General features: G+C 45.6%; 2 protein-coding genes and 2 non-coding genes across 4 annotated transcripts; 1 reads left to right on the forward strand and 3 right to left on the reverse strand.

The window, feature by feature from the left end:
* The first annotated feature begins 815 nt into the window (after window positions 1-815).
* On the forward strand, window positions 816-17233 carry LOC121466391 (acetyl-CoA acetyltransferase, cytosolic-like). The gene is made up of 9 exons (XM_041680076.1): window positions 816-957; window positions 1159-1293; window positions 6191-6372; window positions 10177-10294; window positions 12704-12847; window positions 13996-14118; window positions 14971-15125; window positions 16548-16658; window positions 16874-17233. The coding sequence occupies exons 1-9, from the start codon at window positions 903-905 to the stop codon at window positions 17042-17044; spliced, it is 1194 nt and encodes a 397-aa protein (XP_041536010.1). The 5' UTR covers window positions 816-902; the 3' UTR covers window positions 17045-17233.
* On the reverse strand, window positions 17146-25915 carry Tcp1 (t-complex 1). Its single transcript, XM_041680074.1, has 12 exons — window positions 25710-25915; window positions 24483-24568; window positions 24185-24313; window positions 22413-22510; window positions 21939-22049; window positions 21435-21616; window positions 20859-20985; window positions 19264-19439; window positions 18800-18923; window positions 18318-18510; window positions 18040-18203; window positions 17146-17445 (listed from the first exon to the last, which is right to left on the reverse strand). Exons 1-12 carry the CDS (start codon window positions 25771-25773, stop codon window positions 17229-17231), a joined length of 1671 nt encoding a protein of 556 aa, XP_041536008.1. The 5' UTR covers window positions 25774-25915; the 3' UTR covers window positions 17146-17228.
* Window positions 18622-18742, reverse strand: LOC121466673. Its single transcript, XR_005976797.1, has one exon. It is a non-coding gene; the product is annotated as a small nucleolar RNA SNORA20 (small nucleolar RNA).
* LOC121466674 lies at window positions 22142-22278 on the reverse strand. Its single transcript, XR_005976798.1, has one exon. It is a non-coding gene; the product is annotated as a small nucleolar RNA SNORA29 (small nucleolar RNA).
* Window positions 25916-26469: the final 554 nt, after the last annotated feature.

Raw genomic sequence — 26469 nt, forward strand, 5'->3', positions numbered from 1 at the left:
CTTTTCCCTTTAGAAAAAAATTGTGAGGCCAAACAATCTGCAGTGAGGGGAGGGATGAAAGCCCAGCCTCAACCACAACCTGCAGGATTTAACACAGTCGTGTGATCTCTGCAGAATGAAACTTTGCTTGCCCACATACCAGAGTCCATTTCTAACATCATAGAGGTACTTGGAAAGTCCTGGCAACTTCGGACTGTGACCACAGGTATTTTAAACAGCAGAGATCCATGGCCCTAAGAGATCTTCCGTGGAGAGGACCCACAGAGCACTTTCCAGAAGTGCCTGCGTCCTAGGCTCCTGGGGTTCTCCCCTTGACAAGAACCGGGTCAGTTCTTCGCATCCAAGTGAGCTGCAGTTCACGGGGCCCAGGCGTCCTATGGAGTTGACACAGTAGCTAGTGTGCTCCCTCTGGCTCATGGCAGGGTTCGGGAATTCTGCCAGGGGAATCTATTCCCAGCTGAACCAGAGGTAGATTTTTGGTCACCCTCATCGCTTCGAAAATACACAAAAACAGAAACCATGATGTGAAAAGGGATCAACACGGATACAGAGAAAGATTCGAGGGGTCTGTTACATGTGTCTGAAGTCCACAGCCTGAGACTTCCCCCCTCACCACCCCCCAACAACTCCTTGGCCTTTTGCACGCTGACCACACCCACCCCAACATACACACCAGAAAGATCTCTACCCCACCGGGGACCCTACACTGTCTACACCACACCAACACCTCCCCCCTACACGCTGCTCATGCCCCGCCCCTCCCTGAGCCTGGGGGGTGGAGGCGGGCCAGCGGTGTGCTGAGCCAGCCTAGCTGCTGTATACTTGTCCCCAGCTCTGCCCGGACTGAGCAAAGTTTTCTTCAATTGCAGCCAGAGCTGTGCGGACGCCAGCGGAGCAGCAGGATGAACACAGGCTCCGACGCCGTGGTCATCGTCTCGGCAGCCCGGACCGCCATAGGTGGGTGTACCCGAATAGTGGTCCATCGGTCTCTCTGTGGTATCAAGTGCCAGGCACTGGTAATCTGAGCTCAGCAGACTTTGGGCAGCCCTGGACTTGGAGAAGCATTAGTTTAAAATGCATGTGGCCCCTTCCTCCTTCTCTGCCATCCTCAATGTTCCCTCGGTTCACACGCCTTCTCTCTCCCCGGTTCCGCCGTAGGCTCTTTCAATGGTGCCCTGTCTACTGTGCCTGTCCACGACCTGGGGACAACTGTCATCAAAGAAGTTCTGCAGAGGGCCAAGGTGGCTCCAGAAGAGGTGTCCGAGGTCATATTTGGGCACGTTTTGGCGGCAGGTAACTCCTCAGTAACTCCAGGACAGGTCGGGCTCATTAGAAACACACCATTTATTTGCACATGAACACACACACCACCGGACAGTTCTTGTCTTAGAGTTCCCTGTGCCAGGAGTCCTTCTGTCCCTCCTCCTTTACAAGCTTCTTCCCTGAGTGATCCCAGACCACCGACCTGTGCCGCCTTTGCATTGTTAGAAGCAAGGCCAGCCTGGTGCATAGGAGAGTACGCATGACCCTCCCCCGCACCCCTAAAATGCCACACATTGGATCAAAGCGTGTGGGCCTGGCACTGTGCCAGCAGCAGGAAGGATGGCTGTAGCAGAACAGGTATGTGCCTGTCCACTTGTCACGAGATAGGTTGTTCCTCACCCGTGGGAGCTTAATCACTCCCTGGAGGGAGACAGGAGAGCCTGAGAACGCCTTCACTTTAGCTCTGCTTCCTGCTGGGTTGTGGACCAGTGACCCCGACCATTCCGTGTTGATAATAGACATGGGGTCTGGGTGTGTAGCTCAGTGGTGATGTATGTGATTAGCATGCGTGAAATCACGGGTTCACGGTCTTGCCATCCCCTATGTCCCTCGGCATACATCTGAACTGATTGTAGAGATTTGATTATTAGTATTCACAACCGACTTCTGTTCTTACACTGCCTGGGACCTTGCCCATCTGCAGGTGTGCAGGCTGACTATTCCATGTTTGAAATACTTGGAGCCGGGATTGTTTTCATTTCAGATCCCCTCACTGGATTTTGCAACATCTGTAAATGTTGTCCTTTTTCGAAATTATTGCTACCTCTTAATCCACAGCTGTCCTAATCAGCAATTGCAACTCTGCCATGATCTGCAGAGAACAGGCCACGAGGGCCTGAGGGAATTCTGTTCCCTCAGGCACCCACTCTTTCAAAGCTACTAAAGGAACTTAACTAAATCTCTGTCCCTCTAAAGGTTAACTCAAGATTCAAGGTTTGAGGCTGAATAGCAAGTAGCTTACCTCTTTCTCCTGTCTCTCCAAAAGTGCCTCTCCTCACCCCTCCTTAAAAAGCTTCTCCACCTGGCTCTTTCCTACCACTTCCTGTCAGCTAGTTGCTGACTTGGCCTCCTGACTGCAGGTGAATTTTATTTAATCAAACACATCTTTGCATCATTTAACAAATGTTCCAGAGTATCAACTAAAGTAGCACACCTTAAAATAATATTCCATGACACATATATGTATATATACATGTATAAACACACACGTGTATGTATATATATATGATGAAGTATCATTGTTACCAAACTTGATGTCACAATTATTATCTCAAGCCAGGTTCAGCCAGTTGTCTTTCTTTCTTTTTTTTTTAAATATTTATTTATTTATTATGTATACAATATTCTGTCTGTGTGTATGCCTGCAGGCCAGAAGAGGGCATCAGACCCCATTACAGATGGTTGTGAGCCACCATGTGGTTGCTGGGAATTGAACTCAGGACCTTTGGAAGAGCAGGCAATGCTCTTAACCTCTGAGCCATCTCTCCAGCCCCCAGTTGTCTTTCATAATAGCAAATATTAAGCCTGGAATAGCAAAATGAATAGAAAATGGGCAGTCACGGGGAATTTATTTAATTTGGTTAAACTGGGAAGAGAGGCAAAGAGACCCATTGAGCCCTCACGTCCATCTTCATGGTCCAGAAGTGAGAGTAACTTTAAATAGTCAAGTTATGGCCACACCCACTATTGACCCATCACCTGGGTCAAAATAGAGTTAGCAACGTGGTCTGACAAGTTGTCACAGTGTGTGATATCTCTTTTTTAAAAGCAGGGTTTCTCTGAGTGGCAGACCTTGCTGTCCTAGAACTTGCACCGTAGACCAGACTGGCATCTAACCCACAGAGATCTGCCTGAGTGCTGGGATTATAGGAGCGCACTACCAAGTCCAGGTCAAGCACTTACTGTTTCCCAGTAGCTATGGGGTCAGTCCTGAAATTCTCTCTGTAGACCAGGCTGGCCTCAAACTCACAGAGGTCCACCTGCCTCTGCCTCCCAAGTTCTGGGATCAAAGGTGCATCCCACCACTGTGCCTGGTGCAAAACCTTTTTCTTTCTTTCTTTCTTTTTTTTTTTTTTTTTTTTTTTTTTTGGTTTTTCAAGGTTTCAAGACAGGGTTTCTCTGTAGCTTTGGAGCCTGTCCTGGAACTAGCTCTTGTAAACCAGGCTGGCCTCGAACTCACAGAGATCCGCACACCTCTGCCTCCCAAGTGCTGGGGGATTAAAGAGGTGCGCCACCACTGCCCGGCATCTTTTTTTTTTTTAAAGATTTATTTTATTTATTATGTATACAGTGTTCTGTCTGCGTGTAAGCCTGCACACCAGAAGAGGGCACCAGATCTCATTACAGAGATGGTTGTCAGCCACCATGTGGTTGCTGGGAATTGAACTCATAACCTCTGGAAGAATAGCCAATGCTCTTAACCTCTGAGCTATCTCTCCAGCCCACAAGATCTTTTTCTAAGAGGTAGCTTCCACCCCTGCCTGCTATCAGGCCTCAACTTCTTCCTTCTCCTGCACAGGATTTGTGGGGACTTCCAGTTTGAGGGTCACTGTTTCAGTAGTCTGAAAGACTGAGGAATACAAGTGTCTCTAAAACATGTCTTCCTCTCTTAGAGCCTGAAGAGATGGCTCAGCCGTTAAGAAATGCTTCTGCTTTCCTAGAGGACCTGGGCTCAGTTCCTAGCACTCTCTTGGAGGTTTATAGCCTCCCTCACTCCAGATCCAGGGAACTGAGCACCCTCTTCTGGGCTTCACAAGTACCAGGCACCCTTCAACATACATACATACATACATACATAAGGCCAAGCATTCATAACTAATATTAAGCCTCTGAGTCATGACTTGAGAGCTGGAGGTGTGAGAAAGCCTGCTACAAGTCAAACTGCATCTTTACTCTAACTAGAATATAAGGGATCATACAGTGTCCCTTCAGCTTACAAAAGTTTTATATTGCCTGGCTTGCTGATCCATGAGTATAACCTCAGCACTCTGAGACCTGTGAATTGAGGGTCATGGGATTGAAGTCAGCCTGAGCCCTTAGCAAGATGATCCCTCCTAAGAAGGAAAGCCAGGAAAGGCTGCAAATGTTGTAGACCACTTGGCTGGTATGCACACACCACTGGGTTCAATACCTTGCACAGAAAAAAAGAAGAATTTATACTAGGCTCAGTACTTTGGAGCTTTTGAGATTCTTAAAATACAGATATTTGACATGCATTTGTTAAGTTTCGTTTTGTAGTTCTCCTCATTTCTTTATCTTTTCAAGTCAGTGTTTCTCTGTGTAGCCTTGGCTGTCCTATAACTCATTCTGTAGACCAGGCTGGCCTCGAACTAAGAGATCTGCCTGCCTCTGCTTCCCAAGTGCTGGGATTTAAGGTTTGTGTCACTACCACCTGGCTCTTTTTTTTTTAAAAAAAGTGTGTGTGTGTATACATGTTTATTTATTTTTATATATTTTTTATTTGTGTTATATTTGTGTATGGGTGTCTTGTCTACATGTGTGTCTGTATATTGCATGCATGCCAGGTTTCCAGGGAGGCCAGAAAAAGGTATTGGAGTCCCTTGAACTGTAGTTACAGCAAGAAGTGTCATAGATGTGGGTATATGTGAAACTTGCAAAGGCGGGACCCCTCTGCCATTCGTCATACAATGACAGATATGATAGCATTTCAAAGGTTTGACTCCATCCCTTCTCTGCTGCTGCTTCTTTCCTTTTTTGTAAAGGAAAACATTTAATTGAGGTGGTGGCTTATAGTTTCAGAGGTTTAGTCCATTACCAGAATGGCAGACCTCGGTATACAGACAGACATGGTGCTGGAGAAGGAACATGTTGATTTGCAGGCAACAGGAAGTAGACTGTGTACTTCTCTGCTTCTTTTAAGGAACTATTCTGATTTTGCCAGCTGAAGGATATCACGGATATGCCAACAGAAAGGCGTTTGTTGGTTCTAATTATTTTTTTAAAGGAGTATCTTTCCTCACCCCCTATTTATTTATTTATTTATTTATTTATTATGTATACAATATTCTGTCTGTGTGTCTGCCTGCAGCCCAGAAGAGGGCATCAGATCTCATTTCAGATGGTTGTGAGCCACCATGTAGTTGCTGGGAATTGAACTCAGGACCTTTGGAAGAGCAGGCAATACTCTTAACCACTGAGCCATCTCTCCAGTCCTGTTGGTTCTAATTCTATTATATATATTTAACTTTAGTTTTTATGTTTTGAGAAAAGGCCTTACTATGTAGTACAGTTTGGCCTGGAATTCACTATGTAGTTCAGACTAACTTGAACTGCTCACGGTTCATGCAAGTCTCAATTGAATATGTAGCCCAGACTAGCCTCGAACTTACTGTGAACCTTCTGCTTCGACTTAAGAGAATGCTGGAGTTGCAGGTGTGAGCTACGACAAAACACCAGCACGATTTTCTACATTGCTTTTATGCATAGTTCTCCTCTTTAATTTTCTTTTCTTCCTAAGTGTCGTTGTTATATGGCAGGCTTCTGGGAGCAAGTGCTCTCCATGTCAGAATTATGCCTTGTGTTTACAGCCATGTGACCGGCTGGCTGTCACCCTTGGTCTTAGTTACATTTCTTGCCGAGTAGGAGGAAAAGTCTGGCCTCTAGAGAGAAAGGTCTTAAGGTTCTGTGTTAAGGCTTTGGGAACTTGCTTGTGGAGGAGGAAGCGTCTCGTTGAAACACCTAGGAGTTGCACAAGGTGTTATCTGTCCCAGGGAGTGGCAGGGAGGGAGGGAAGCAGGCATCTGTGCTCTGTGAGAACTTAGCTGCCTGAGGGCATTTAGCCCAGACTTGTCCCCCCATCTTTTACTTTCTCCTGATGGCTTAGAGGCCTCCGTGTTCCTTGTTCCAGGTTGTGGGCAGAATCCCACTCGACAAGCCAGTGTGGGTGCAGGAATCCCCTACTCGGTTCCAGCATGGAGCTGCCAGATGATCTGTGGCTCAGGCCTGAAAGCCGTGTGCCTTGCAGCCCAGTCCATAGCCATAGGTGACTCCAGCATTGTGGTTGCAGGAGGCATGGAGAACATGAGCAAGGTAAGTGCAGAGGGGCTCACCGTCCTGTGTGCTGCTGATGGACACACGGAAAACGACTCAGCCTGGAGCCCTGCCTGAATTTCCATTGTTCTCCAGGTTGGATGGGAAATGAAAAACAGCTCATCAGCCAGGCAGTGGAGCCAGGGTGTGATTTTTCTAAGCTGTTTTTCCAGAAGCATACAGTGTTTTCTGAAATGAACCCCCAAGATTAGCTCATTGCTGTCTCATCCCTGCTTACTTATGTAGCTAAGGCTAGCCCAGGAATTGTTACATAGCCTAGGCTATCCTTAAGTGCTTGCCTCTCCAGCTCTGCTTCCTGAGTGCTAAGTTTACAGGCATATGCTACTGTGCCCAGAAACCTTTTTAAATATTTGAATATTATCCAAGTATCCAAAGCTAATATCTCTCTCTCTCTCTCTCTCTCTCTCTCTCTCTCTCTCCTTCTCTTCCTCTCTCCCTCTCTCCCTCTCCCCCCCCTCCTTTCTCTCTCATCATTTCTCTCTCTCTTTCTTTCTTTCTTTTGCTTTTTTGAGATAGGGTTTCTCTGTGCAGTCCTGGCTTGCCTAGACTCACTCAGTAGACCAGGCTGGCCTGAAACAGAGATCTGCCTGTCTCTGTACTGGGATTAAAGGCGTACACCACGTCCACATGCCCCAAAACTTTTCTTTAAGAGTTGTCTTCTTTACAACATTTGCGGGGGGTGTTATTGATTTTTACTGAGATCTACATTTTTCTCTGCTCCCCTCCCTGCCTCTCCGTGTCTCTCCAACCCTCTCCCACGGTCCCAATGTTTTCAATTTACGCAGAATATCTTATCTTTTTCTACTTCCCAACTTTAAAGGTTTAAAAGCTCCTTTTTACCCTGCTTAAAAAGGTAGTAAACATGTCTGTTACAGGAAATAACGTTTTGAGAACATTAAAACGATAAAAGACTATCTTCATACTTATGAAGTTGGCAACAAGGTTATTGAGGCCACCTGAATCATCCAGATTTATAATTCAACTCCTCTACTTATTATCAAAGAATAAATATTAGATAGTCCAACAAAGGAGTAACTGCTCCTGACTGATATCGTGGTTAGGCCCCAGATTGCCACCTGAAATGCTGTCAAGTTTTTCATTTCTGTGGTAGGTTGTTTCCCATCATGCACTGCTATCATTCTCCTCTTCTCTATAAAAATAACAATAATAGAGGCTGGAAGTGGTGGGACACACCTTTAATATAAAAAAAGATATGGTAATAAAATAAAGTGGGCACATGCCCCTTCCCCTTGGCAGGTGGAGGTCAGAGGACAGCTTCTGGAGCAGAGTCTCCTCTTCCACCGGGTGGGTTGTGGGGCTTGAACTCAGATCATCAGACTTGGTACAACTGCCTGTACCACTGAGCCATCTCACTGAAATGTCTTTCTCCCCGCCCCCCCCCCTTTTTTTTGGTTTTTCGAGACAGGGTTTCTCTGTAGCTTTTTGGTGCCTGTCCCGGAACTAGCTCTTGTAGACCAGGCTGGCTTCAAGCTCCCAGAGATCTGCCTGCCTCTGCCTCCTGAGTGCTGGGATTAAGGCGTGCGCCACCACCGCCCAGCTCTTTTTTCCCCCTTTTGTTTTTATTCACTTATTACTGGTTTTTAAAAACAACTTTTCTGGGTAGCCCTGGCTGTCCTGGAACTTGTTTTGTAGACCAGGCTGACCTTAAACTCAGAGATCTGCCTATCTCTGCTTCCTGAGTACACGGATCAAAGGTGTGTACCACCATGCTATTTTCCCCACCCCCAGAGTTTACAGAGGGTCCTATGTAGCTTGGACTGGCATGGAACTTCCCAAGTATTCCAGGTTGGCCTCAAATTCACAGAAATCTACCCATCACTGCCCACACGAGGGCTGACGCTACCCTTTTTTGGAGAGATGGATCTAAATATTCTTTAAACAGAGTGGTCAGTAGAGCTCATAAATCTGCTGTTTAAAATCCCTAGTTCATATTGGATTGAACTCTAGAGACAATGCCCCACAGCTGAAAGTCCTAGGGCAACTGAACTCAAACAGGTCAGGTAGGATTCTGTGCAGCTCGAGCAGCCTGTTCCTAGACACAGATCATCAGTCCAGGTTACAGCACAACCCCAGACATTGGTCTACTTTAGACTGGGAGCCAGAGCTCAGAACAGTCCACACAAATACTCGAGACCATGATCCACACACACAGCACATGGCACCTGAGCAGGACAGAGGGAACAGGAGACAGGCTAGCTTGTCTTTATGTTTTCCCATTGTGAGGAAGTGACAGGTGGCCACTTAACCTTCTTGCCATGGCCCTTGGTCGGGAGGAACCCCAGGGACCAGACTTTGTTGATCTCCTAGAGGGTAGAACACATAAAAGACACCCATGGTGAAGCATGCCCAGTCCCTGCTGTTCAGGAGGATGAGACTGAGAAGCACGTGAGCCCAGAAGCTCAGGACCAGCCTAGATCACACGGCAAGGCCTTGTCTCAAAAATCAAAAGAAAGATCGTGGCCAAGGGTCATGGAGAGCTGCCCCTCTCCAGGAGGTTTGCCATCCTGCTCTATCTTGCCAAGTGCTGTCCTTGAAGCTGGCACTGCAATGGAGCAGTATCTTCTTCCTGTTGAAGCAGCTCCAGGGCTGACCTTGGAAGCCACTGGTCGGAATCCTAGTGAGCTCAGCCACTAGGAGGAGGCTGAAGGTCACACACAATAGATGGAGTCTTTCTGGTCAGACATAGTTACAGTGCAGACCTGGACCTAGGGCTGTTGTGTGTGGTCAACAAACCAGTGTTGTTATTCTCAACAATTAGTGTTGTTATTCCCAATTTAGAGGTGGGAACACTGATATCCAGAGCTGCCACTTAAATGCATGGCTTTTGTTTTGTTGCTTCTTAAAAACAATAAGCATATGATATTATGGGTTTAATTATGTCATTTTCATTCCTAGATATCATTGTACTTTTCTAGATATCATTGTATGATTGACTCACCTCTGTGGACTCCTGGTCCATTATTACCCTTTCCTTTGTATGCTGGAAGTTAGAAAAACCTTCTGTTCAGAAACCCTCCTCTCAGTCCATTTGGAAACCTGACTGTTCTCCCTGTGGGTCTTCTGTCTCCTGTCTAAACGGACATTAGATGTGCTGGAGCATTGGAGAGTGGTGGAGGGCTGGTACTGTTGTGACACGTGCTCCAGCCCAGCTCCTAGCATCATAGTCAGGGGCCTCGCAGTTGCCTATAATCCAGCTCCAGGGCATCCAGTTCCCTCTGGTCTCTTCGGGCACACATGACATTTCTTTCTTTCTTTCTTTTTTTGGTTTTCTGAGACAGCGTTTCTTTGTATAGCTTTGGAGCCTATCCTGGAACTCACTCTGTAGACCAGGCTGTCCTTGAACTCACAGAGATCTGCCTGCCTCTGCCTCCTGAGTGCTGGGTTTAAAGGCATGTGCCACCACCACCCAGTTTAAACACAACATTTATTAAAATAGGTACATGATTGGGGTTTTTATGCCATCACCTAAGGTAATACTTGTCTATCTAGGAGGAAAAAGTGGAATCATTAGGACTTAAAACCCAGAATGGACAGGTTTGAGGGAGAAATGGAAATAGGCAAGTTATAGAGGAAGAGATTCCTAAGAGGAGGCAGGTGAGATGGTCTGCTAATGCCAAGAGGTTTCAGGCCCTGACCTGGGGAAGCAGGTAGTGGGGAGAAGGGCTTGATGGGTAAATGAAGAGGGAGGAAGTCAGGTCCAGACCATTCATAAGGAGAGGATAATGACCACCAAGACTAACCTGTTTTCACGTCCATTTCCAGGCCCCTCACTTGGCTCACCTGAGAGCAGGAGTCAAGATGGGTGAGATGCCGCTGGCTGACAGCATCCTCTGTGATGGCCTTACAGATGCGTTTCACAACTATCACATGGGCATCACAGGTAAGGCTGATGTGGCTGCAAATACCGGCTTAGAAAAGGTTTACAAGAGCGTGGGACTTGAGGTTCGTAGTGTAGGCTGTGAGTCTGAAGGCTGTCCCGCTTAGCTGTTATGGTGTGGTAGTGAACAGGTGTTCACCTGGTGATCTGTCTGTCTCTCTCTCATGTGTGTTTTTGTGTGTGTCCAACATGGGATCTGGGAAAGTGATCTCAGATCATCCACCTTGGCAACAAGTGTCTTGATCCACTAATCTGTTTCAATTGTCCAAGAAAGGTTTTACTTTCTTTCTTTCCCTCCTTACCTCTCTTCCTTTTCTTTTAATTAAGACAGGGTCTTATCTAGACAGTAGTCCTAGTGGAATTTGAACCAGGATAGCTCGGAACTCATACCGATCCACCTATCCCTGCCCCACAAGTGTTCGCAGTAAAAGTGTATGCCACCAAGTATTGCCAAGAAAAGGTATTTTTTCATTGTTCATAATGTAATAATTCTCAGATGTTGTAGAATATTATTTTAAGGTGTATTGCTTTTCTTTATGTTTTGGAACATTTGTTTAATGATGCAAAGATGTGTTTGATTAAATAAAATTCACCTGTGGTCAGGAGGCTGCCTCAGCAACTAGCTGACAGGAAGTTGTAGGGAGGAGCCAGATAGAAAGGGTTTTTAAGGAGGGGTGAGAAGCACAAGAACTTCTTGGGGGATGTGAGGTGAGCTAGGTGAGCTGATGGCTATGCAGCCTCTCTGGGGAACAGGATTCTACCTCAGCCTTTGAATCTTGAATTCTTTAGAGGTGGTGTGGGAAGTCTTTCTATATATGTTGCTTTTATTGGCTAATGAATAAAGAATCTGCACTGGCCTGTGATAGGGCAGAATTGAGCTAGGTGAGAAAACTAAACTGAACGCTGGGAGAAAGAAGGCGGAGTTGTGAGATGCCAGTAGACAAGGCTGCCCTCCAATGCAGAGATCCACACCTGCCTCTGCCTCCCAAGAATGGAATTAAAGCATCTGGCTTTTTCTTAAGAGTTAATAGTACAATAGATAAACTTTGAAGATGAGTTAAGAAATAGTATTGATGGCCGGGCGGTGGTGGCGCACGCCTTTAATCCCAGCACTCGGGAGGCAGAGGCAGGCGGATCTCTGTGAGTTCGAGACCAGCCTGGTCTACAGAGCAAGTTCCAGGACAGGCTCCAAAGCCACAGAGAAACCCTGTCTCGAAAAATAACCAAAAAAAAAAAAAAAAGAAAGAAATAGTATTGATGTTAAATTTCCTGATTGTTTAAAAAAGGTTTTAAAATCTATTCTTGTGTGTACTTGGGCACACAGGTATGCAAGTACCAAAGTGCATGTTTGGAGGGCACAGGTCAGCCTGTCGTAGTCAGGTACTCCCCCACTCTGTGGAATCCAGGTTTCAGCTTTGGCAACAAGCATCTTTATCTGTAGAGACATATCACCAGTTCTGATTCTGCTTTCTTTCTTTGTTTCAAGACAGGATTTCTCTGTAGCTTTGGAGCCTGTCCAGTAGACCAGGCTGGCCTTGAACTCACAGATGTCCACCTGCCTCTGCCTCCCTAGAGCTGGGATTAAAGGCTTGCACCATCACCGCCTGACTTTTTTTTTTTTCTTCAGTATTTTGAAGCTGAACTGACTCTACTTTTAAACAACCCATTATGTAGGTAAATAATTTGTTTGCAGAAAGTATATACTGAAATTATAATTCAGAGGTAAAAGGGAATTTGTATGTTCATCTTTCCCTCAGAATATTAGGGAAGAGAATGTTCAGGTAAATGGGACAAAAATATCAATGATGAATCTGGATACTGATTTCTGGAAGTTTCCACTTCCATGTATAGAAAGAGAGAAGAAATGCCTCTCAAAAGACACCAGCTTTCAGGTGTACTATCAGGGTAGCGGACCCAGCCTGCAGAGCACTGCCTCTTGCCCTATCAGGAGGCCTGCGGGTGTGCACTGCCTCTCGTCCTATAAGGAGGCCTGCTAGTGTGCACTGCGGGTGTGCACTGTGGGTGTGCACTGCCTCTCACCCTCTCAGGAGGCCTGCGGGTGTGCACTGCTGGTGTGCACTGCGGGTGTGCACTGTGGGTGTGCACTGCCTCTCACCCTATCAGGAGGCCTGCGGGTGTGCACTGCGGGTGTGCACTGTGGGTGTGCACTGCCTCTCACCCTATCAGGAGGCCTGCGGGTGTGCACTGCTGGTGTGCACTGCTGGTGTGCACTGCGGGTGTGCACTGTGGGTGTGCACTGCCTCTCACCCTATCAGGAGGCCTGCACACTGTGGGCGTGCACTGCCTCTCGTCCTATAAGGAGGCCTGCTGGTGTGCACTGCTGGTGTGTTCTGGTGTAAATGTGAGTAACTTGAGCCCTTGAAAATCCTGTTTTGCCTTTTTTCTCCTTAGCTGAAAATGTAGCCAAAAAATGGCAAGTGAGCAGAGAAGCCCAGGACAAGGTTGCAGTTCTGTCCCAGAACAGGGCGGAGCATGCACAGAAAGCTGGCCACTTTGACAAGGAGATCGTGCCAGTGCTGGTGTCTTCCAGGAAAGGTGAGTATGGAGACCACAGTACACATGAGCCTGTTTGTAGGCGTGACTGACACCTAAGGGTGGTATGGAGGGCTGTATGTGAACTTTGGGTTTTACAAGTTGTAGAGGTATAGGCTTCATACATTGGCATGTGAGAGAGTTGATGGTGATGTGTTGTTTTGAGACATGGTGCAGCTGTGTAGCCCTGGGTGGTCTAGAGCTCACTCTGTGGACCAGACTGGCCTCCCCCGCTTCTGCCTGCTGAGTGCTGGGATAACAGGTGCACCACCACACCTGGCTGGAAAGTGCTGTCTACACGGGATATGGTCACACGGGAAACTGTCATCTTCAAACTGTTCACAGCTGCAGTGTGTATGCAGTGGGCTCCATGAGAAGTGGAGCATCGGTCTGTGGTTGTTAGGGGACACAACTCTTCTACACAGTCTAAGTAAAGCCTTTCCAGTTGTTCCCATGTGCTTCTCACATCCCCATATATCAAGTCAGGACAGTTCCCCTATCCATAACTGACATTCATGCTCGGCTCATGGAAGGTGGATTGTCCCAGTCCTGAGCCACTCAGCTGTAGCCAGCTGAATGCCGTGATTCAAACCTGTTGTCTGAGTTTTCTGTCCTGCCCGGTTTCCGCAGTTGTTAAGTCCCAAAGAAATCACACAGAGGCCTACATTAACTATAAACTGATTGCCCATTAGCTCAGGCTTCTTATTAACTCTTATAATTTATATTAGCCCATTATTCTTGTCTATGTTAGCCACATGGCTTGTTACCTTTTTTGGAGAGGCAGTTTGCTTGCTTTGTGCCTGGTCAGGACTGCAGAGGAATTGGCTTTCCTCTTCCCAGAATTCTGTTCTCATTGACCCACCTCTACTTCCTGTCTGGTTGTTCCATCTATACGTCCTGCCTTGTTACTGGCCAATGAGCACTTATTTAAAATATAACGGACAGAATACAGACCATTGTCCCACACAAACCCATGTGCATACAATACTAATAACCTCTGTCCTTAGGAAGGGCTGTGGATTTGGAACACAGCAAGACTGTCCCATGAAGAGTTCTCATGGGGGGGGTAGCATGCAGTAATTCTAGCAATTCCCAGCACTCTGCCTTCTCTGTACTCATCCCAGGGGGATAACTGGTTTTACTTTTTGCAGGTTCTACCGAAGTAAAAATTGATGAGTTTCCTCGCCATGGGAGTAACATGGAAGCCATGGGCAAGCTGAAACCTTACTTCCTTTCTGATGGGACGGGAACAGTCACATCTGCCAATGCAACAGGTTCGATTTCTGAAGGGCATTGTGGGAAGAACCAACTTTGGCAGGTCTACCAAGTAAATCTTTCTATACAAAATACCTGAAGCTGAGTTTAGGGAAAGTTTATCCCTTCTATATTGTTGGTTATTAATCTATTCTGCAGTGACTTGCTTTTATGACATCTAGTCTAGACATACAAGTGAAAAGAGTAAAATTCAGAGCTCCAGAGTAGTTGGGCATGGTGGCGCACACCTTTAATCCCAGTTCCCGGAAAGCAGAGGCAGGCAGATCTTTGCGAGTTCGAGGCCAGCCTAGTCTACAAAGCAAGTTCCAGGACAGCCAGGACTGTTAACACAGAGAAACCCTGTCTGGACACCATCTCCCCTGACTACTCCCCCCCTCCCCCCCCCACACCCAAAGAAAAGAAAGAACTCCAGTTTCTCAGGCTTTCACTTCTAGCTCTTAGGTGGCAAAGGCAGGCAGAGCTCTGTGGTTTCAAGGTCACACTGGTCTACATACATTCTAGAATAGCTTGGGTTACGTGGTGAGACCCCATCTGAAAACAAAACCCTCCTATGTTCATCCACTACATACCTTTCCAGTTTCAGGAAGCCCCAGCACCTGGAAGTCTTTGGGTGTCTCTTTGGTTTTGTTTCATCTTTGACCCCCTCTTCTTTATAGCTATTGCGGCATCTAATCATGTATGGTCAACATCATCCAAACCTGACCATTTCTAAGTACACTGTGCGCTCTGATGAATCACAGGCAAGGGCTTTGCCAACCTGTCAGTAACTTGATGCTTTCAGGTGGAAAAGGTGGTGGCCTGGGTACATACCTGATGAAGAGCACTGTAGAAACCAAGTCACTTGTTCACAGGGATGAATGACGGTGCCGCGGCTGTGGTTCTTATGAAGAAGACAGAAGCTGAGAGTCGAAGGCTGAGACCTTTAGCAAGAATAGTTTCCTGGTCACAAGCTGGCGTGGAGCCTTGCATTATGGGAGTAGGACCAATTCCAGCCATAAAGCAAGCTGTGAGTCTCTTTGGTAATGTACTTGGCACATGTATGACAGGGTTTGAAGAAACCTGCTTTTAGACTGCGTAGGAAGAGGTTGGTCTTGAACATCTGCTCCTCCAGCTAGTACCTTTCCAAATGCTAGGGTTACAGGTATGCATCAGTAGTGTGACCTTAACTAAAATCTAACTTTTCTGTGTACCAATGTACCTGGTGCCAAGTGTGCCGCTCTGTTGTCAGCTCCCTTTTCCACTCTGGAATGTTAGGCGGGGCTTTCACTTGGTTTATGCTACCAGGTTTCATTTGCAGCATGTTAATCCTAAAACCTGCCCACCCTAGCCTCTTCAGCAATGGGAATACAAGTGCATGTCTCCACTAGCTCTGTAGACCACGCTGGCTTCGAATTCAGAGATCTGCCTCCCAAGTGCTGGATTAAAGGCGTGCACCACCACCGCCTGGCAGCCTTTATTAAAACGTGGGTTCTGGGGGCTGGAGAGATGGCTCAGTGGTTAAGAGCACTGACTGCTCTTCCAGAGGTCGTGAGTTCAATTCCCAGCAACCATATGATGGCTCACAACCATCTGTAATGAGATCTGGTGCCCTTTTCTGGTGTGTGGGTATACATGGAAGCAAAATGTTGTATACATAATAAATAAATAAATCTTAAAAAAAAAAAAACGTGGGTTCTGGAGGTTAAAACTTAAAACTCAGATGCTATTCAAAGAACTTCACCTGCAGGCACTTTGCCAGTTCAAACTCTTTAGTTAAAAAAAAAACAAAACAAAACACTAGTCTCCAAGTACTGGATTATGCTCTCAGGTTTTAGTTTTTTAAGGCTGTTTCTCTGTAGCTTTTTAAGCCCCCTGGAATTTACTCTGTAGAAGAGGCTAGCCTCAAACTAACAGATCTACCTGTCTCTGGCTCCCAAGTGCTGGGATTAAAGGCATGCATCACCACCACCCAGCTAAACTTTATTTATGTATGTTTTGTGTATTTATGTACTGTTTAACATGTTTTGTGTGCACATATGCCCAAATGCATCAGATCTCATTATAGATGGTTATAAGCTACCATGTGGTTACTGGGAACTAAACTCAGGATCTTTAACCACTGAGCCATCTCTCCAGCCTGGACTTTTGGTTTTGAGGGTGGATCTATACAACCCAACCTGGTCTCAAATTTAATTGTTCTGTCTCAGCCTCTTAAGTGCCTACACAAGTACGCTACTCTACCTAGAGTAACCTCCACACTGTGGTGTTGTCATTAAAGTTCATCATAGTGCTCTTTTGGGAACATTATTTAGCCTGGTGTTCACCTTTTAAACCCTTAGGACAGTCTGAGGTCACCATGGCACACCTAACTGCATAGTTCCCAGAGTTTCATGCATCATAAATTTGTTAATAACTAATGATTTAACTTCAGTTCATTTTCTTCCTGTAGGTTGCAAAAGCAGGCTGGACCCTGGAAGATGTTGATGTGTTTGAAATCAATGAAGCCTATGCGGCTCTTTCTGTTGCAATAGCTAAAGAACTCGGACTAAACCCCGAGAAGGTAACCAACACAAGCTTTGCTGTTTGCTAATGAACTTGCAGTCCAAGTGTTGTTGACTTGTTTTCACAGTGAGGGCGTCAGCAGTATTTACTCCTAAGCTTGACAGTGGGAGTTGAAAGGGTGGTTTGCTAGCATAACCCTGAGAGGACAAAGATAAACTGGGGGTGCTAGCTTGTGTCCACAGAAGACTGACTTGATCTCCTCCCCTCCTGTAGGTCAACATCGATGGAGGAGCCATCGCCTTGGGCCATCCTCTGGGAGCCTCTGGCTGTAGGATTCTAGTGACCTTGTTACACAGCCTTGAGAGAATGGGCGGGACTCGTGGTGTGGCAGCCCTGTGCATTGGGGGTGGGATGGGGATAGCAATGTGTGTTCAGAGAGGATGACCTGCTTGACAGCCACCACCCATGAACACTTCTTGCTAAATCAGTGAAACACTATAGTATGTGAAATCAGAGGACCAAAGTGAGGACAGGAAGCCAGGTGGTCAGCTTGCTGTACTTTAATGAGACACCCAAGGCTAAGACATTGCGTCTGACACTGCTATAAATAAAAGGGAAATCCAATCAATCAGCCATCAAGGGCTCCAGAATGAACGGCGTTTTCATAACTTCCATGTTTATCGTCTTTGCTTTCTGGGTGCAATTTTATCAGATCATCGATTCGAAGAATGGTGATCGCAGCTTCTGTTGCAAACTTCAGGCTCTTCACTTTAACTATGGTTGGTTCAAAAACCCCCGCTTGCTTGTTGTCTCGTGGTTTCCCATTGATTAAATCAAGGCCAATCCTGTCATGGTGAAAATGTGATTCAATGACCAAGCTGAAGCAGTGTGTTCCAGCTGTTCTGGTCTACAAGACTGGGATTCTAACAAGTTTATCTCTGGGAGTAGAAAAGCTGGTAGTGTAGCAGAGAAACCTCATCTGCCAAACATTTAGCATACAGTCACATGTTGCACACTGATAATATTATGTTCAAGTAGTGCATACAGTTTGGTAGTCAAAAGATTCTTTTGCCTAGTGACAGCACAGCTGTCTGGCTTGGTGTTGTGTATGTTTTATGTCCTCAGAAGGACCAAATCATCTAAAGACACACTTTTCTGAGACTGCACTCACTGTCAGCTGAGGGGCTGCCTGAAAAGGTGAGAATAACCTAAGGTCACCCTCTTGGACTTCCTCCAGACTACCCAGGGAGTCAGAATGGGGTCCAGAGATGACACCTAAAAGCAACAGTGCTAAAAATCAGCAGCCACCATTACACATACAGGCACCAATCAACAATGATGCCTGTAAAGTTTCAGTATGTGACCAGTCCCTTCAAGTGCTTAACTTAAAACAGACCCACGACAGTGGACAACAGAACACAAGGAAATTGTAAACTCACCACTTTAGATTTTTACGTTCTGGGTTAACTTGAGCCTCATTGTGAAAAGCTCTTAGCTTGGCAACCAGGTCAGTGGAGTCTTGGGCAGCATTCACTGCCAGTGTATTAGGAATAACAAGAAGTGATCTTGCAAACTCTGCAATAGCAAGCTGTTCCCGAGATCCCTAAAAAGAAAAACACGAGGTGTCGTCATGAAAGCAAACACAGCATACAGCAGTAGGTTCCGACAGGTATACCCAACACCACTGTCTCCTGCACCTTTCTGAAACCATCCTTACCATACTGGTTGCATAGTTTTCAAGATAGATGGACAGGGCAGCTTCTACAGCACCTCCACCTGGGACCACAGATTTTGACTCCAAAACTCTCTTCACCACACAAAGAGCATCGTGTAAAGATCGCTCCATTTCATCACACATGAAATCATTTGCTCCTCGTAAGATAATTGATGCAGATGTACGAGCCTTGGTACTATGAAAAATAAAAAGTGAAGTCATTAGTATTTTTCAATTAATGAAAGCAGCATCAATACAAACACCCTTGGTTAAATCCTGCTCACATTTAAGCATAAGGCACCAAAAACAATGTTTAGTTCACATACAAGAGACAAAATACTATCTCAATTCACAATGGTCCAATATAATTTTATCCCACGCCTAAATTGCTTCTGTAACTGAGACTAGAGCAGCAAGTAAATGGAAAAGAATTCTTTTTACAATGGAATCTACATTGCTTTGTAACTTATAACAGTAGTTCTTACTTTTTGATTAAGATCAGCTCATCATCACAGATTCTCTCCTGGACTACCTCCTCTGCTTGTCCCAACATCGTAGCCTCAAAAGTCTCTTCGCCTTCCAGATTGGCCAGTGTGGACAGGATAGTTGCTACATGAGAATCATAAGACACACATTTGTTTTCATGATTGTAGTTTAGTGATTTTCCTCATGAGAAGAGCAATGTATTATTTCAAGGTCACAGACAAGACACTACCCCTTAACACAAAACTGTCACTTTAAGGTCAAATCAGTGCACTCATTTCCAACAACTCAGCATCAAACTATTTTCCAATTACCTAAAAATAATAAAATATGGCTCTATAAATCTATCAGAGTACAACAGAGAAAAACAAAAAGTTTTTGAAATTTAGTGTCAATATTTCAGTTGGAAGACCTGTGACCCAGTCACATACTACTAAGTAGTGTGTCTGGGCTGGGAGAGACCTACCTCCAGAAGCTTTAGCAATGCGCTTGAGGTCCCTTTTCAAAACTCTTCTCACAGCCATGGCACCAGCCTCCACAAAATACTTCAGACACATATCATCTATCCCCCCAGTGGTGAGAATGACGTTGGCCCCAGTCGCCAGGATCTTTTGAATTCTCTCCTTGGTGATATCTGATTCTCTACAGAGAAAATATTTCAGTAAACCCAAATTAACAACTTTAAAATTTTAGATAATACTGCTGTAACTCTGACTTGTTATTCTTTCATTCTTTCCCACTAAAATCAAAAGTTAAATCAGTCCAATTTATGTTAATTTCAAGCACTTGAAAGTAACATTTGCTCTTTCACCAACAATCAATTCCTAATTAAGGGTGGCAAAAAGAAAAACACACCTCCTTGAGGCCCCTCCCATGTTAAGGATGCAGTAGAGAATTAATGGCAATCCCCAAACAGCATATCACTGAAGCTGTATGAGAGGCAGAACTCAAGCCCTACATAGTGGAATAAGAAAATGATTCATGCTGGGCGGTGGTGGCGCATGCCTTTAATCCCAGCACTCAGGAGTCAGAGGCATGCAGATCTCTCTGAGTTCGAGGTCAGCTTGGTCTACAGAGCTAGTTCTAGCATAGCCAAGGTTACACAAAGAAATTCTGTCTTGGAAAAAAAAAGTTTTAGTGTAGAGTTGAACCAGCAGAAGTTATGTAAGACCAGGAAATGAAGAACCTGAGAGGTTTAAGAGTATGTTAGAGAGTAGATGAAGATGCTTTAATGTCTGAGGCAAGCCTATGATTGTCCAAATTTACTTTCTTCAAATGAACCTATGTTAATGTGAAAACACCTGAGAAGACGAAAAGACTTCAGAGACAGAAACCAGAGGTATGTAATCTATAAGACAGAGAGTTTGATCAAAAAAGTATGAGTTTATGAAGTCATGGTAACGGAAGGCACAGCCAAGGTACCCCTGAAGCAAAATATAGGTTTTGGGCCAAGTTAGGCAATGAGAGTTTATTTGTGGATGTTATTTCTTTCCTTTTTTTTTTTTTTTTTTGTGGCCCTTTTGGTTTTTGAAGACAGGGTTTCACTGTGTTACCCTGCCTGTGTTGTCCTGGAACTTGCTCTGTAGCTCAGGCTGGCCCCCAAATGCAGAGATCTTCTTGTCTCTGTCTCCTAGATGTGTCAGCACAGCCTGGTTCATTTGTGGACACTTCTAACAAGATGAACCTACCAGGAGGCCTCACATGCGCCATGGGAATCATGAGCACACACGAGATTGAAAGCCAATCACTGTAGTCATGTCACATCTACACAATGGACATACTGGCCACACAACAGCAATCCCCTAAGAGTAAAGTGGAGCAGAGCATGCGTGCCGGAGTGACGTCACAGCAACTGCAGTCAGCACTGCCAGCTGTGTCCCACCACCTTAGCACACAGTATCAACACTTGAAGCAATGCTGTTGTCCATGCTGACTACAATTCATCGGCTTAAATGATCCACCTGTTTGGGACATGCCTGGCTTGCCTAACCATTACTTTATAACACAGCACAAGTGTTGATTTACAAACATCCTTTCACAGGCAAAAATCTTCTCATATACCTCTGTCTAATCTGGTCCAATTTCTCCGGGTCTGTAATAACCACCTGCACACCGAGCTTCATTTTTGTTTTCTGCAGGCTGAAGTCAAGACAAGCAATTTTTGCATTAACTATTCTCTTGGGCATGCCTGTAAATGAATAAAAGGTCAACTATAACAATGCTAGGGTTCATAAAAGACAGTTATCCTTAAATACATCACACAAAAAAATTCATGTTACATATAAACCAAATTTAGATGGCAATTTATTACACTAAACCTCAGGAAAGCCTGACAGTCACAAGTGCACACAATTCATTTCAATCTATGCTCACTGTAAATTCTTAAAAAACTGGCAGAGTTTCACTGTGTAGACAAGGCCCTAAACAGATACCTGTCTACTGATCACTCCTCAGTGCTGGAATTAAACGCCAGTGCCACTATGCCTGGCCCCCATGGCAATTATTTAACCCTATGTAGATGTATACTATGAAAAACACACAGAGACAAACCAAACCACCCAAACAAAACCCAAAACAAACAAAGTGACTGGGAACAGTAGCATTCTCAATTCCCATGTAACACTGAATCTTACATACCCTGCGATCCCACCACACAGTTGAGTGCATAGCCGTTGATCAGCATGCTCTCTACCTGACTTCTCCCATGGGCTTTCAGAATGTTAACAGAATTGACTGGATAGCGAGGCTGGCCTCTCGTATCTGTGTATTTGACAGCAAGTACAGCATCCACCACCATATTGGCGAAGAAATCACCATTTCTGAGACAACAGTTAAGGACAACAGACTTGGAATAAAAGACCCAAGGACACAAAAAGCAATTCAACTAGACTTTCTTTTTAAAAATAATTCAGCATGAAGAAAGTACTATCATTTCAAGCACCCTTCCACCGTGGAAAGGCTAGAGAGGCAGCAGCAGGCAGCATCAGTCAGTTTCAATTGTTTTTCCTCTAACTGGATCAATTTGCATTAGACAAGCATTTTAAGTTTTACCGCATAAAATCAACATTCTATAAAACCCAGTCTTATTTTTAAGAGTGAAAAGGTGATAGGGACAAATTTCACTAGACCATTTAAGGATACATTCCAATAATTTTGGAAGACATGGATGTCTTAGCAGCATTGATCAGGCAGTCTCTTCCAAGTTCATCTGTGTTAATAATTAGGTTCTCACTGATATAGCGCACTGCTTCCCTGTTACAGGCATGGGAAAGAAAATGTAAGCATACTACTCAAAAATTTTGCGTTTCACCACATTTAACACACTGTTAAATGTCACAGGCAATGGTCTTCTGTTGAGCCATTTCATATAGAAGGAAGACACCGAAAAGTCCTCCCCCTTCAGATCATGGCACTTTTCATCTATCCCATAAGCATAGCCACTAAAATCTATTACGAGAAAACGTGGTAGTCAAATGGGAAGAAAGTACCTGGGTCGGATACTTCAAATAGGACCACCTGAACGCTAAGGTACAACAGCTCCAACATTTACATCAGTCACAATGTAAGACAACTACAACCACTACACAGTAACATTTTCTTTGAATGTAATCTTACTTGCAGGCAAGCCGATAGCCACTAATAACTGATGTTGGGTGGATTTTCTGCTTGACTAGTTCATCTGCATTTTTCAGAAGTTCTGCTGCAATAATTACCTGTTGAGTAAACACTACATTAAGTATTTATGGTAGTCAATATGCACGGTGCATACAGAAAAGCTTTAAAATGACCTAACATCCTCTATTTGTTTTTTCAAAACAGGGTTTCTCTGTGTAGCCGGGGCTGTCCTAGAACTCACTTTGTAGACAGGCTGGTCTTGAACTCAAAAGACCCACCTACCAATGTCTCCCAACTGCCGGGATTAAAGGCATGCGGCACTATGCCCAGGTATGACTTAGCATTACTAAGCAGCCACAGCAGACAAGTGAGTAGCAGCTTGCTGAAAACATGTAGACCACTACAAAGTAGTCTGTGTAAACGGACCAAGCTACAAACATCAAAAAACGCTAAAATCCCAGTGCAACAGAATTTATACCCATTACATTTAGAGACTGAGCGCAACAAGAGCTAAATAGCTAACATTTGAAATCATTTGTGCTAGTCTAGTATTTTTTTAAACTTTAGCTTTTAAAAAAGATTTATTATGGGACTGGAGAGATGGCTCAGTGGTTAAGAACACTGCCTGCTCTTCCAGAGGTCCTGAGTTCAATTCCCAGCAACCACATGGTGGCTCATAACCACCTGAAATGAGATCTGGTGCCCTCTTACGGCCTGCAGGCATACATGCAGGCAGACCACTGTATACTTAATAAATAAATCTAAAAAAAAGAATAAAGGTATTAAAAAAAGACTTATTATGTATACAATGTTCCTCCTGCATGGACACTGCCATGCCAGAAGAAGAGGGCCTTACTACAGATGGTTTGTGAGCCACCATATGGTTGCTGGGAGTTGAACTCAGGACCTCTGGAAGAGCAGCCAGTGCTAATGTTAACATGAGACATCGTGTTAACATCTCTCCAGTCCCCTAGTCTAGTATTTTTAACTAAATCTTAAAATCATTTAAAATATGAAACACTAAGAACCATTTTTCTGAATCTGTCCGCTTCTTTTTGAAAGGAGTTAAGGTATTTGCTAAGTCACATGATCTATAAACAAGTCAGACAAAGGTCATTTTCATCGTTTAGGAACAGATCCCATTCTTTCAAGGCAAAGTGAAATCTCTGCACTGCATAATTAATCAGGTGTATGTCACTAACCACGCTCGCTAACTAGCCATTGGTCCCGTAAGGTAGCAAATTGACTCCCTCAAATTTCTACTCTGAATTCCCAAGATTTCCTGCCTACATTTAAAATTCAAAAGTATCCATTAAACAACAAACCAACGAGCCCAAACATTCTCTGCTTTAATGAACTCTTTTCTAAACTGGGTGGTGGTGGCGCACACTTTAATAACAGCACTTGGGTGGCCAATCTACAAAAAGAGTTCTAGGACAGTCTCCAAAGCTATAGAGAAACCTGGTCTTGAAAAACATAAACAACAACAACAACTCTTTTTTACATGTAAACATTATCACTGCAAGGGGATTAAATATAAGACCCAAATTCATGAGACCCCAGTACTTAAAACAAACTTATATTCAACTACCTAAGTTCTCTTCCTACTTAAACTGTACACACTTTGTGACTGTACAAACTGTCACAATGATTCGTTTTCGGATGTCTGTGAGACCGTAAACACCTGACTCATTTCTGACCTAGAGCAAACGATTCTGCCATGGGTTCAACTCTCCTGACTGTTCTCTAGGCAGTCCCAGGGAGCCTCTCACCACTGAGGTAGTTCCATCTCCAACTTCTTTGTCCTGCAGGTCAGCCAGCTCACAAAGAACTTTAGCCGCAGGATGCTCTACCTCCAGTAACTTCAGGATGGTGGCCCCATCATTAGTAATGGTCACATCCTGAGAAATATGAGAGAAGCGGGTCAGCACAGAAGCCAAGCTCCACGACACCATACACTCAGCTTTAATGTATTTAGGTAGAAACAAAGACTTTACAGAGAAAATAATTTCCAGGTTTTATTGAAGCTATTTTTATCAAGGTAACCAAAACCAGTTAAGATATACTTACACCAATATCATCCACCAACATTTTATCCAAACCAACTGGCCCAAGAGAACTTTTAACAATGTTGGCAATAGAAGCTGCAGCCATAACTGTAAAGGAACAGTGAAATAAAAAAAATTAGATCAACTCACAAACTAAAAGACACTCAACCACATATGGTTTTCTCAAATCTACAAATCTGTACTTAACTCTTTTTGAAAGACAAAATTACCTATTTAAGAACTAGTGAAGGTTAAATATTTTTATTTTGAGTACTGATGTCAAAAGTTCCAAAAAGTTCAATGCCTCAAAAAATAAGCACAAAAAAATCCTGCCACTATTCATTGCAATTTTTTTTTAAAAAATAATTGATTTGAATTTAGTTTATGTGCATTCGTGTGAAGGTGTCATATCTCCTGGAACTAGAGTTACCAACACTTGTGAGCTCCTACGCTGGGAACTGAACCCGAGTCTTCTGGAAGAACAGCTAGTGTTCTTAACTGCTGAACCATCTCTCCATCCCTGCAAGAAAAATTCTAAGGGACACTTCGGCCTGCTTCACTCAAGCAAGTTTTAATAAGAATAGTAGATAGTTCGCCTGGGTAGTGAGCCTGTTTCCGGGGGGGGGGGATTACAAAATTTATAGACAACCACGACTCCAAGCCGCTAAATGCTTTCGAAAACAGGTTCAGCTACAGCAAAGCACGTGTTAATTCGTACTATCGCTAACAGCGGCACGGGTAGCTCAGTGCCGCTTCCTAACACTCGCTTTACGTTCCGTTAGGTTTTCCTGGGTGCACCTGTCAACTGCGAGATCTGGACATGCAAGCACCCGCCCGGACAGAGGTAGCCCCGCAAAGCCCACCTAAATTCTGCAGGCATATTTCCTCGTGGGCCAAACGGGTCGTGTCAGGGATGCTCCCACCCGGAAAAACCAGAACAAAGGGGCCGTGCGTGGGGCGTGGCAGGCGCGGAGGTCTGAGCTCGCCTTCCGTGCAAGGCTGCTTTCCCTCCGGGCGTGGACGCCCACACCCATCCCGGGCGCTCCCTCCCAAGCGTGCTGTGCTCGAACGTTCTTCCCTTATACGGATGGGCGCCGGGGCGCAGAAGCGGCCCGCGGTTGAGGGCTGCGTTGGGCCCGGTGTCCTCGGGGGACTTCACGGTGCCCAGGGGGTGGCCCCGGCCTACCCACCGCGATCGGGCCCCGGCCTGCGCCGCCGCGGGCCGGGCCCCGGATTCCCTCGCCCTTACCGTTCTGGGAGCGGATCGCTTCCCCAGTGCTGCGGTCCCCGAACACGGACAGAGGGCCCTCCATCTTCAGGGAGCCTGGCCGACCTCACTAACACCGCACACAGCCGGGATCTCCGCTCCGAGGCCGGACGGCGGCCACCACACAGCGTGGAGAGGCCCGAGCGGCGCGCGCGCGTGCTGCTGGGTAACACACCCCACCCGCTGCGCACTCTCCGCTAACCGCGAGGCACGCTGGGGAAAAAAGAGATGGCAAAACGGAAAACGCCGGAAGTGGAGGGCGGGGCACCTACAATTTTCGTCCAATTAGAGGCTGGAAAAGAAAGGCGCGAAAGTGGGGGACTGAACTCAGGGACCGAAGGAGGGCTGTGGCGCGCTTGTTCGGGTTGCGCTTGCGCGTTTGTACATCCTAGTACTTTCTACAAAAGTTGGTAGGGCTGAGTTGGGGTGTGGTGGGATGGGCGGCCGAGCGCTCTCGTCTAAGCTCCCCCCATGTTTAGATGTCTGGGATCATTCGGCCAGTCGGCTGAGACTCGATCCGCTCTGGCTGGGGCGGACAAGGCGCTTCCGCTCTTTGAGGAAACCGTGCACCCTGCTCTCCCAGAGCCCCGAAGCGTATGCGCTCCAGTGGTGTGCAGCTCTGCGGACCAGACCCCCAAAATACAGCCTGGGCCCACGCGTGACTCAGGAATGGCTCCGGGAGCGTGCCCCGCCCTCCGCTCCAACGTCAGCGGCGATTGGCGGACTGGAGAGACCGATCGCT

The sequence above is a fragment of the Microtus oregoni genome, unplaced genomic scaffold (assembly GCF_018167655.1).
Source record: "Microtus oregoni isolate MIOR12 unplaced genomic scaffold, Mior012 000033F_ref0000390, whole genome shotgun sequence".
NCBI lineage: Eukaryota > Metazoa > Chordata > Mammalia > Rodentia > Cricetidae > Microtus > Microtus oregoni.